The 12,699-nt window shown below is 39.7% G+C and overlaps 1 protein-coding gene across 2 annotated transcripts in view; it reads left to right on the plus strand.

The window, feature by feature from the left end:
* Positions 1-12,699, plus strand: part of necab2 (N-terminal EF-hand calcium binding protein 2) — a 157,171-nt gene that overhangs the window by 54,606 nt on the left and 89,866 nt on the right. For both annotated transcript variants that reach the window (XM_039614492.1, XM_031734289.2), the window contains 3 exons: positions 8,302-8,410; positions 11,732-11,757; positions 12,016-12,113. In XM_039614492.1, the coding sequence (XP_039470426.1) occupies positions 8,302-8,410; positions 11,732-11,757; positions 12,016-12,113 (233 nt within the window). The remainder of the gene's footprint in view (positions 1-8,301; positions 8,411-11,731; positions 11,758-12,015; positions 12,114-12,699) is intronic.

Raw genomic sequence — 12,699 nt, forward strand, 5'->3', positions numbered from 1 at the left:
ATCTGCAACATGAACATGAATCAAGAGTTTGGACTGTGATAGGAAAACCCACACAGACGCCATCCAGGTACGGAAAAAGTTGTTTCTGTTCATCTGGACGTAGCGTTTTCAGTGGGAGGAACCTTAAGTCACTCATCCAAGTGACTTCTTCAGTCTGGGGACTGACTGAAGAGTAACTTGGAATCAACCTTTTGGGCAATTTAAGCTGTGTTCAAATTTGTTGTTTTTGTTATTCTGCTTTATCTATGTAGTTATTGATTTGTGTAATTCATGCCCCCATCAATAAACATTTAAATGAATTAAACCTTTTTTTTTGTTGGTTTTCCTGTAGCCTTACTAGAGTTTAGCAGTTTAAAGTCTTAATACTGGATTTCATCCAGGCTCTAAAATATAAAAGTAAACAAAGTGATCAAAATCAGCAATGACAGTTGCAGTTTTATCAAGACTTTTAATTCTTGTTGGTTGGTCTGCGATCAAATCAAATTGATCATTCTTCTAATAAGAGTTCAGTGCTTTGTTTATAAAGGTGAAACAAATTGTGATTTAATCTTGAGTGATTGCACTACTGTGAGACAGCCTGGAAATGACAGCTTTCGCAGGTGACATTTTCACCACCTGTAATTTGTGGCTCTGGATGTTATGTAGATTTGCATTTCTCCATGTTTGGCTGAACAAAGAGAGCTTTAGTTCCATGGTTTCCTTTGTGGTATTTTCAAAATGAAGAAGTTTGATGAAAGAAGTGGTTTCTAAATGCCAGCCTATTTATGTGCCCTCATCAGGACCACAGTAACACCCCACCGGCATTATAATAAATGAACGAGGGTTTCATTCAGTCTGCGTCACATCACAAGTGTGGAGAGCTGAGTATTCCCATTATATAGCCACTGACAAACAGATTTGAGATTTAACATTTGTAGCAAATTATTTAACAATAGTCAGTAAAAGTGGATGAATTTGCAATTAGCTCCTTACGTAGGTCTGAGTCACACTGAAAACATCCAAACAAATATAACAGAAAATACTGAGAAAACAAAAGCAAGCTCTCTACTTGTGTCCTCATTCTGATTTTGACCCTTAAACTTTCAATGGTGTGTGTGAGAGTGTGTGAGAGAAAGATTTCCATAATTTAAGTGTTATATAAGCGGTACAGGTCGTTGTGTTTGTGCGAATAACAACCAGAGTGGAGCAAAGCAAATGGGAGGATAATTTACTCAAGGAAGCATGACGAATACAGTCAACCTGTACTGAGTGGTGGTGTTGAATATGCTGTTAGGTGTGTATCTGGACTCTGCTCGAAACAGACAAACTTACAAATACATGTGCTTTATTCCTCGTGTCATATTACCCCGTGCCTTCTCTTTTCCCATTTGATAAATATATTCTGGGTTGTACGGTATCTTACCTCGAGTAAATAAACCTATAATGTTTTAAAAACGGGCTAATTTCCCTTCTTGCGTGAAATAACAGTAACAATGAAGCTTAAAATAGACCTGATTCCATATTTTGATTCTTGGAATCTGCTAAATTAGGATTTCATTACACAAAGAATTCCAAATTATTCTCATTCATCTTCTATTGGATCTCGTCGCTGTTCGTCAATTCAGAAACGTGAATTTCTTCTTATCTGTAGAAGCCACCATCTTTTCTGTTGTGAACTACTCCGATAGTTTTTTATTCAGGATTCTTTTTATACTTTATGTGTGTTTATAATGTTTCTGGCTTAAGCCCTTGTATTGGTGTTGATGAAGTCTTTGCCTTCAGATCAATCCCCAGATACTTACGATTTAATAATCTTTAAGTCAGTCCCACTGATGCTGACCTGCTGACTAAGGCGTCCTTCTTGATTCTCAAGTCCACCTTGATCTCCTCTGTCTTCGCCAAATTCAGGTGTAGCTTCTTGTACACCACTTCCACAAGAAGCAGGCACCAGTAGTCCTCTGAGAGCCAACCCTCCCGACACAGCTCACAATCTCCTCTGAGAATGTCGGCCGATGACAGGATGAGTTGGACTTGAACTCTGAAGTGTAGAGGGTGAACAGCAAAGGAGATAACACAGTCCACCGGGGTGACCTGATATTACTCACCAGAGAGGGTTAGACAAACCTCTGTAGCCTCACAGACTGTGGTGTTTAACAGTTAGACTTATATGTGGATGTCTGCCTGTATATCCTTCATCAGTACAGGCAAGTGGGGGAAAGGAGCTTTAGCAGCATGTGTATTATTACAGTGTCTTCACTGTAATTGATGTCGGCCTTAAGTCATTCAGGTACATGAGTCATCTCTTTTCAGAGATCACACTTATTATTTAACATTTCATTTGATTGGAAGCAGTGATTATGCTTAAAACTTATGAACATCTTTTGATGTTAATTTACTGGAGAGCGATAATTTAGTTAAAAAAGATTAACATTTACTCAGCATTACTCCATATTTGCTGTGCATTTAGTCTTAGGTGTTAATAGATGTGTCTTCAGTAGGATTTGTTAGACCCACATTTTCCATCAAACTACAAATAACTCACTTTACTTCATCAGAGCTTCTCCCCTGTTTGTTCCCTTCACCTGTACAAGATGCACTCTGTACCGAAATACCACTCAGAGACAGAGAAAGTGAATTTGAAGGTTAGGGAAAAAAAACAATCAGAGCACTGCTTGTGGTCATTGCAATCAATAACTGCACTTCTGTTTCTCCTCACTCTCGTATGTCTTCATTATTTGCTGTTGATTGTATTTACTGTTGTGTACAAATTACCTTTAATTTGACCATGACCATTAGTACAACTGCTAATGGTTATGAAGATCACTTCAGTTTATAGCAAATACTGTGAGAGCCATGAGGAAAATATGCCCAGTTCAAAATCTACACCTAAAAATGATTGTCTGGATTAAAAATGTGATATTGGGATTTTAAACATCCTGTTTCTGTGTTTGTGAAACAATTTTCAGACAAAATATATTATAACTATTAATCTGTAAATGAGCATCTGATTTTATTCAAAAGCTATGATTCTAATGTTACTGGAGAGACTTGCTATACCTTCAAGCATCGTTATGTTATTGCTGTGAATTTGCTCCAAGAATTAAGTTTGCTCTGGCTAGTATTTCTAGAGTCTTCAGCTATGTCTAAGGCCTTTTGCCAATTAGTGTGTTCGTTCTTTAATTGCCCCCCAGGAAACTTGTGTGTTGATGTGTATTTTATATTGGTGCTGGACTTGCAGTATTTCTATACTAGGCACTGTTTCCCTCATTTACATTTGTTTGTGTATACTATCACACACTTCCCAGGGAAAGTTGGGTCCACCTACATATAAAGCCACCCACTGCAGCTTAGACAATGTTTGCCATATTCCCTTGAGTGCTTTTTGAATGCAATTTGAAGCCTTTTTTAATTAATTTTGCACTAACACAACATGCTGTATTGCTAATGTACAGGACCTTGGTACTTAATTAACATATTGAAATTTCACTCCCAAACACAAGTCTGTGCAGCTTGAATAATGAGATCTTATGACCCGTCTATCCCGGAAGTTATCTATGCAGTGTTGCAACATGACCATAAAATAACCAAAATGAAACATTCATTGTTTTTTTCATTGTTATTATATGGCAAGGTTTGTGAGTCTTCAGCCAAGATATCTTGTAAGACCTATCTTCAAATTGTTGCTGAAACATCCAGAAAGATGATGCCACCACAATGACCGGGAACATTCTTGGACTATAAAGGCAAGCTCCTTTATCCTGGTGGATGTTCTACAAAAGTAATATGATGTCACTAAATGTTATAGATTTATGAGAACCTGGAAGAAACATCCTCCAGTAATGGTCTTGAATGTCCAATAAAGTTGTCAAATTATGTCCTCCCTGTCCAAATGTTGATTAACGTGGAATACTTGAGTAAGTTTGTTCCAGTAGTGGAAAACTCTTTCTGAGAATATGAAATTCCTAGCTAGGAAAGGACATACAGTCGATAAAGGTCTTATCCTACCCTTCATTTCTTTGCATTTTGCTTCCAAGGAGCCAGAATTTTTTTTATTCTTTTAAAAGTGGTCTTATCCAATAAGACCACTGTTTGCTTTCTGAAGTTTTTCTTTGGATGTTGGCTTTTTCAATCACTTACAGTCCAATCCTTGTACGTTTGTTAAGCCACTAAAGCATAAAAAGGCATCTAAGAAGAAGAACAAATTTGTAATGTTTTTTTTTTTTTTTTTTTATCTTTGTTACTATTATATGTAACACAGATGGATTTCATTGTTATGAAGGCAATATTGTCTGATTTTAATCCTCCATACAGTGCCATCTGGAAAGGATCTGATGCTTAATTTTTTCAGTGTGTCAATAATCTCAAACACAGCAATGCAGTAAAGGAATACCTGGATATAAAGAAACAAACAGTAGAACACCATCAGTCATGGATTGGCCACCCCAGAGACCAGTTTGTAAAATTGTTAAAGCAGTACTGGAGAACAAAGTAAGTGAAAGATGTTGAATGGCATGTATTTCCCATTTTCCAGCAAAATGTAAATGAGTGGTGGCTCAACAGTTTTGCACAGCAGTGTAACTGACCTAATAAAAGCTAAAAACAAAAAAAAGGGAAAACTTCAAGCTACACAGAAAACTAACGAACTGTATTTTGCAGCTCATGCACTTTAAGAACTCTATAAAGATGACAGACATTTATTTTCCTGGCCTTTCTCTCCCTGTAATAAAAGTAAATGTCTTGAGGGAGTTTTAAGAGCACATTCACACTGTGTGTTTGTTTGTTTGTTTGTGTGTGTGTGTGTGTGTGTGTGTGTGTGTGTGTGTGTGTGTGCGCGTGCGCGCGGCAGCGCGCGTGCGTGCGTGCGTGCGTGCGTGCGTGCAGCGTCTTGCAGTGCAGCATACACATGCCGCTTTGAAAAACAATTTATTTCACATCCAAGAATTACTCAAACTTTGGTTTCGCAGTGATGTCTTGCCTTTACCGTATCTCCTCCCTGCTGTTTCAGAATACTTTTCTGAGTCTGGGTAATTTCCTTTGCATCAGGATGATTTGTCTCTGTTGACCATTTGAACGTAAAATATGGGCAATTTCATCAAATTGTGCCAATCTGCAGTTGAGACAGAATGCTGTTGGCTGTTGCATCAACCCGTCTGTTGCTGACTGCCTTGGTTTTGGAGGCGAGTGGATGTCAGGGTTGTTGTACATTATTTATAGTGGGGTTTGCTGGGTGAACTGCAGCATCAAGAGTCAGCTAAAATGATCCATGGATGCTGTTTAGCAGCTGACTGTGGTGCTTGACTTTCCTGTTAGTGGAATACAAAAAATTAAACTCTCAACGGAGACCAAGGAAGTGGTTACACGTGTGAGAGACTATTGTGAAACACACAAAAAAGGCACATCTGAGTCTTTGACAGTGGTACAGTATAAGCCAGGAATCAGAGAAGCTGTAGGCTTTTTTGTTAGCTGTGTAATTTGGGAGTATTTCATGCTTTTGAAAATAGGGTTAGCACACTATCTGCTTTGCTTGAGCGGTGTGTTACTGGAGAATTCCTAAGTGGGCTAGCTGGCTGTAAATTGGGTCACTGCTGAATTAAACACCAGTGCTTTCTGTGCTGCTTCACTGCTGCACCAGAGAAGGCCAGGTTAGAAATAGTCATGACCACAGAGTCTAAATTCACAGTTGAGCCCTGGTGGACAGGGAGAGTGGGACTATGAACACAAGAAGTGGCATTTTAGAAGTTCGCCTCAAACAAACACGCCTTCTGTCGTGGAAAGGTTATGCCAAGCGTCACCAAAAGAAGGCTATTTGTGAAGGCGTTTCTTACTCACGATCATTTTGTGCAGCAGAAATGGACATGGAAGAACATCTGAGAGGCAACGGCTACTTTGTTGCACTAACAAGGATCTGGAAAAAAGGAGGGCTGAAAGATATGGAGAGACTTAATGGGGAGAAAAGCATAAGGAGGCATGAGATGGGCCAGAAAGAGTGTAAGTTGCTGCAGAGTTTTTTGACAGTTTGAAACAGGCTCGAGTTTTGACCACCACTCAGAAGAAAAGACTGCATATGGTTCTCAAAACAGACTAACAGGGAGTGCAACTGACTGTGCCGGAGTGGAAGAGGGCCAAAAAAAGAAACCAAACAAAAAGCAGCGGCAGAAGAATGAAATAGGGAATAAAGAATAGATGCATCTTGATTTAAAATAAGAAATTCATAAACACATACTTCCCTAATCATGAAACTGAGAAATAGCAAAGGGGAATAGACGAAGCAGACTTAAGAGCCAAGAGCAGCACATTTGAATTCAACCCTTTATAAGGCTGCAGTCCTCCTGTCCCTGAGCTTTCCCAGTACTCCGCAGTGGTCCCGTGGCTCAACCTGCTGTATCCAGTCAGCCACACTCAAGGACAAACACACTTAGAGGGCAAGGGAATTAATATTTGATATAGCTATGCATCATGTGCTGAGACAGTCAGGAATACAGGACTAGCAAGCAAAGACAGAATAGAGCCAATGCCATGAATAACCATTCCCTACTAACTAAATAAATTTCAACTTCTGGTTGAAACAACACTTACAGCTAATTTTACTAAGTTGCGCTGGATCAAAGTTTTATTTCATTTTTGAAACATTCTCACACAGAACTTTTTGATGTCTGTAGCAGTCCGTCACTTTTTATGCTATTCTTGTTTGTACAGTAGCATCTAATCTACTGTACAAACAGTAGATTAGGTGCTAATAGTACCAAGTGGTGGGGATAAAAGTGGCAGAAGTTGATGCCTCATAGGTAATTGTGCAACCAAGAGGATGCCTTGGGGCAGAGGATGGATGGATAACTGGATGGATTCATTAAAATTCAGAAATCTTGAGCATCCTTAGTCATGCTCCTGTCAATTTTTTTTAACAAATCTTTGCAAAACCGAATATAAAGCTATTTCTTTTGCTAACAATCGATGCTATAGGCTTACCTGGGGATAAATCGTTACAAAAACATGATAGTTTTTGTGGATAAAAAATTAAATCCTTCAATTTTACATCTAGTCAGAATATTACAAAGACCGGGAGTCACAAGTTATCCATATTTTTTCTTCTAGACTTTGTTTTATTGGATGTTATATAAGAAGGCTAGAAATCCAGTATTGTTGAGTGCTTTGGTTATCAGTGCAGCCCCAAAAGGCCTTGGGGTTTTGAAACATAATCGCCATTGTGTGCTTACCAAAGTGCAACACAGACAGACAGCAAGGATTCATCTGAAGGTTTTTAGCAGACTGAAGTGCATGCTGGATTGATTTAACAGCAGCTTGTGAAAGGACTGAAGGCAGTCATCATGCCAAGGATGTATGAGCGTGGATGTCAGTACGGCAAACCAAACCGGTATTAAACGGCTGTTGATTCACAGATAACTGATCCTCTTGGGTTAACAGTATCAGAGTAATTATCAAGCAGTGATTTCATTTTTCAAAGGGCAGACACAGGACTGTTTTTGACTGTTTTGAGTACAAGTTAAAGATCTGATAAAGAGTTTGACTGGGGCTGAAGTACTGAAAAAAACGACTGAATGACTATCTCCAGGTCAGCAGAGGAGACCAGTGGTTTGATTTTGGAGATGGTTATCAGCTGAACAAAAACCATCTCCACCAGCTTCAGCTTATTGTCACAGAGATAAGCTCTGAGTCAGAATTTACAGATGGTGGCTTTTAGGCTCTGCTTTATGAATAAGAGCAACGGCAAGACTGAAAACAATCAAAAGTTAAATGTCATGCTAAGACACTGGGGGATGATATTTATATTAACGGTGGTGCAGATTTATATAAAAAGGAAAACCCTATTCACTTCATCGCACTAAAGAAAAATGCCCCAGGATCCACTTAATCAGGACAAATTAACCTCAGGGTGAGTAATAAGCTGGGATTTTTCACTCTGGACCAAAGCATCCTCTCAATCAAGTGACTGGCTAACTCCGTCATCCCCAGTGCTGCAACATGTCAATCCCAGGACAAAAAAAACAATGTCTTCACTAAAATTTAATCCGTATAACTTGGAACTATTTAAACTCTCCAGATGCCATCAGGAACAAATGTTGTTATAAAGAGATTAGGTGGGATGAAGGTATTATTATGCAGTATTGTAGTTCAGAGCTGTAGCAGGTTGCAGTAATGACCAGTAATGTCACTTTATCTCCTATCATCCTCTTTAGAAGCAGCAGACAGGCTGCAGTTTATATGCTTATTTAATCTGACACGTCCTCTTATTATTATTTAACACTGTTTTTGTAATTACAAATAAATGTCCTCATAGCTTTGATGGTGTCGTACTTCCTGCAGATGACGGGAAGCTGTCTCTGGATGAGTTCCAAGCATTCTTCTCAGATGGCACGCTGAATGAAGAGGAGCTGGAGAAGCTATTTCACACCATTGACTCTGATAACACCAGGTCGGCACCATTACTGCACGCCTGTCCGTGTGCGTGTTTGCCTGTAGCATGCACCGTGCATCCATAGCGGCATGAAATAAAAATGAACACAGTAAATTTACATGTGTGTGCGTGTTTTCGTGCTCACTTGGCCATGTTTTTTGTTTTTGATCCCACCGCGCCATCAATTATGAAAGTCCGTGAGATGCACGTGAGTGCTTTCCTGCTGCACCACATCAGTTCTGCTTTTTCTTATGTGTGCATATGTGGCTGTGTGTGCATGCTTAGGTAGGATGTATATAATTTACCCTGCAGTGAGGAAATGTCACATCCACCTTTGAAAGCTCCTTTTATGCAGACCCTTTTGGACCAGAGTCCTTTGCATCAAATGACACTTTTAAATATAAAAATGCCAAAATAATAAAAGAGAAAAAGAAAGAGGAGCAGACATGAAGGGGACGCAGCGAGCGAGAGAATGATGAAAGAAGCATAAAAACTGAGGAAAGCCATTGTTACCTGTTTTTACATCTTTCCCCTTCTCTTCCTCTCTCTCCTCTAGACATTAACCTCTTTACAGCTACTCCCAAGACGTTTTATTTTGATTCTCATTGAATCAATTTATTGACCCTTCATAATCAGCCAGTCAGCTCAGAAGAAGCGTGCTGACACAGTGGGATCTGAGTAATCAGAAGTCTAGCTCTGTTAATTTACACGACCTCCCAATCCTGCGGGGCCTCAAATAAAATGAAACCAGGCAGAACAAAAGCTGACCTTTATCGTTTTTGTAGAATTGAATTAGGTTTAATATATAAATCCTCCACCCAGCTCAGGTTTTTTACATCAGCGCAGTAAGTGGTCCAAGCAACAGCCCACCGTCTCTTTGACGTCAGTGACATTGCCACTTGGATATGGGCTCACTTTATCAATCTTACTTGCTGCAGAGAATGCACTCAGAAAATCCTCTACTCATTAGGGTTAAGTAGATTTGGTGGTTGCATGCCAGGCCTTAGCATCATCATGTGACAGCGGATAGCGTTATTGATTGGTCCGAATAAAAGGAGAAACTCTGTAAGCATTTCCTGTGTGAAGCAAGATGTTGATGGATGCAAAGGAGAGACTGAGCGCTGTCCTGCCTCCAGCCGTTCGTCTTCCTCTGTCACTCTTTTGGTCTCTTCCCATTTCTCTTCATCCTTCTTCACTATCAGGCTGTTTTCTGAGCTTTCTGTCATGCTCTTCAAGCTTTCATCCTTCTATCACTCAACTCATCAACGCTCTCCCTCTTCATCCTCTCTCCATCTGTCATTCATTCCCCTTCTCCTGCACTTTCAGGCTTCAAATCTTCCCTGCACAAGTCTCAGTCAGTTTCACTTGCTTTTTCCCCGTGAACCGACGAGGCAGAACGAAAACTCTTGCGGTCTTTTTTTAGAACATAATTGCACAAAATGCAGGGAGACACTCACCTGCGCATCAGAGTAATTGAGTTGTTCGGTTTGTTCAAAAGCACTTGAAGAAATCTGGAGTTACTCTGATCATTATTACAAAAACATATTTCTATTTATCTGCATTTACACACATGCAGTACAGTTTCATCATCAGATGGTGAGTGCGAGGGTGGACATCCTGCCAATTTTTGGTGCACCAACTGCACATGTGCCCCAGGCCGGGGACTTCAATCACACTTCAAAGAAGTATAACAGGAATAACTCGACTATCGTGGTCCGTGTCCACAGCAGAGTATAATCAAAGCTTTACTGTTTCAGCCACCACCATGCTATTTATTTGGTGTCAGACGTTACCAAATTTGGAAAAGAGTAAGTGGAGTCTTAATTTATCAGCTAAGATTGGATGACTACATTTAATCAGCGCTAAGTAACAGAATTATACTGTGTTTTACAAACATCTTGGATGGTCTCAAACACAAAGCATGCTATATTAAATTTAGTATTTTTCTTTGTTTTCATTATATTTTCAGCAATTTATTTTACAAACTAGGAAGTGATTTAGTCACGTATTGGAAACTGGAGGAAGCTCTGCTTGACAAACGGTGTCATGACAAATCCAAATGACCAAAAGCATAATTTTCTGCCTATTAATGTTCAGTTAAAATAAGTACTAACAAGTCTTTTATAGGCAAATATCCCCTAAACATCCCTAAAAGGGAATGGCCAAAGTTGGTGCAGATGTCCTAAAAACCTTTTGATACAGGTTTCAAACTATTAGATCAGAACACCTCTTAATAAAACTGAACTTGTACAGCTGATGGAGTTAACCTTTAATATGCACAGCCTCATCTCAGCGCATTTCATTGTCTTCACGTCTTCAGTGGATGTTGTAAAATCTAAAAACAAACTGGCACTTAATAAGGTGGAATCTCGAGTACAGTGAAATTCATTACTAACTCAATAGGCGGCTGCATCACTTGCGGAGAACAACATAATTACTGGTTTACTCTGTCTTTGAAAACACACCCTGCATCTGGAACTAGCATTTGGATAGTAAACAATCTGTCGTTTCGTTTTAAACAGCAAAAATGTTGGAACAACTTTATAACACTCAGTACACAGACATCCCTAAATTCTGTTTAAGCTGCATATGCTGTGCGCAAACATGAAAATGCATTTATTGTTGGGTAAAACCCGATTTTTGGTTGCCATTATTAAAGCCCATCTGTCACAGCGAAGGATCAGGATTCATCCTGGCAGAAATACTGTGTGCAAATACTTAATAAAATAAAGCAGAGCCTATTAAATGAGGCTGCTGAACAAGGATCAACAAAACGTATGCTGTTTTAAATATTCAAATTACATTTTTTTTTACTGTTTTTAACACTTCGTTTCTCATTATGTTTGTGGACTTACTGAGCAGTGATTTATTATCACATCGAAGAGATGGACAGATGGAGTGTTTCTGCCTATCTCCTCCACTAAGCCACAGTTCATCCGTCATCACTTGCATCTCATCCATCTTTTGGATGGATCATCCTTCTTCCTTCATTTCCACCTTTCTTCCATCCTTTTTCTGTCCCACCCCACTTCTCCTCCCGTGTTCTCTTTTCTCTCCTGGTCAGTCAACAGCGAAAGTCTTCTTTGAAGCAGTGAAGAATTCATTGCCAAATGAGTCCCCACGCAGTGAACGGAGCGTGAATGATGGCGGTGGATTGATTCAGACTCCTGCCACAGTCTTGTTAGATCACTCTCTGCTTGCCAAGCTCTTTTTGTATGTGTGACTGCATGCAAGACAACTTTCCTCTGTTTCTGACCCTGCTCTTCTCCATTCTTTTCCTTTCTTCCTATCTCCCTTTCCTTTCTTTCCTTCTTCTGCTCCTTTGCTATGCTGTGATAGTAATGTTGACACTAAGGAACTCTGCGGTAAGTAGACTGCTGACACACACTCACACACACACACACGCACGCACTTACTTCCCTGCCACTGCCCTCATTTCCTCTCTTATCCATTATTAAAAATACTTGCCTGTTGAAATGCAAAATATTTTTTTAAATATATGATATTAAATCAGCTACTTTGGGCTAACCACTGCAAATGATTTTATGACTCTACAAACTGTGTGTGCATTTATATGTGTGTGTGTGTGTGTGTGTGTGTGTATGTGTGTGTGTGTGTAACAGACTACTTTGCTAAGCACATGGGAGATTATGAGGGAGTTCTGGCTTCTCTGGAAACGCTCAACCTTTCCATCCTCAAAGCCATGGACTTCACCAAACGGGTAAGAGGTGTGTGTGTGTGTGTGTGTGTGTGTGTGTGTGTGTGTGTGTGTGTGTGTGTGTGTGTGTGTGTGTGTGTGTGTGTGGTTGTGTGTGTGTGTGTGGTTGTGTGTGTTTGTGTGTACAAATTTAGACATTTTTGTGAGGACAGCAGTCAGTTATGGGGACAAGATGCCCATCCCCTTGAGTTTGAAGGCATTTTTGAGGCTCAAAATGTGGTTTTGGTGTCAGGGTTACAATTAGGTTATGGTTAGGTTTAGGTTGAGGGTTAGGCATTCATTTCTGATGGTTAGGGTAAGTGGCTAGGGAAAGCATTATGTCAATGAGATGTCCTCACTAAGACATGAAAGTGTGTGTGTGTGTGTGTGTGTGTGTGTGTGTGTGTGTGTGTGTGTGTGTGTGTGTGTGTCAGTGTCAAAAAGAGGGCTGCATGGTGGGTAGTGACAATATTGCAGTGACAACATGCAAGTTGAACTGAAAGAACCTTTTGAATGAATGTTCAAATATGTATTCGATGTCACTAAATCACAACAAGAGTACAAAAACCACAGTGTTTGTTTTTTCTGTGACATGAAGCCCATGAAAGGC

Source organism: Oreochromis aureus, linkage group 7 (assembly GCF_013358895.1).
Source record: "Oreochromis aureus strain Israel breed Guangdong linkage group 7, ZZ_aureus, whole genome shotgun sequence".
Classification (NCBI taxonomy): domain Eukaryota; kingdom Metazoa; phylum Chordata; class Actinopteri; order Cichliformes; family Cichlidae; genus Oreochromis; species Oreochromis aureus.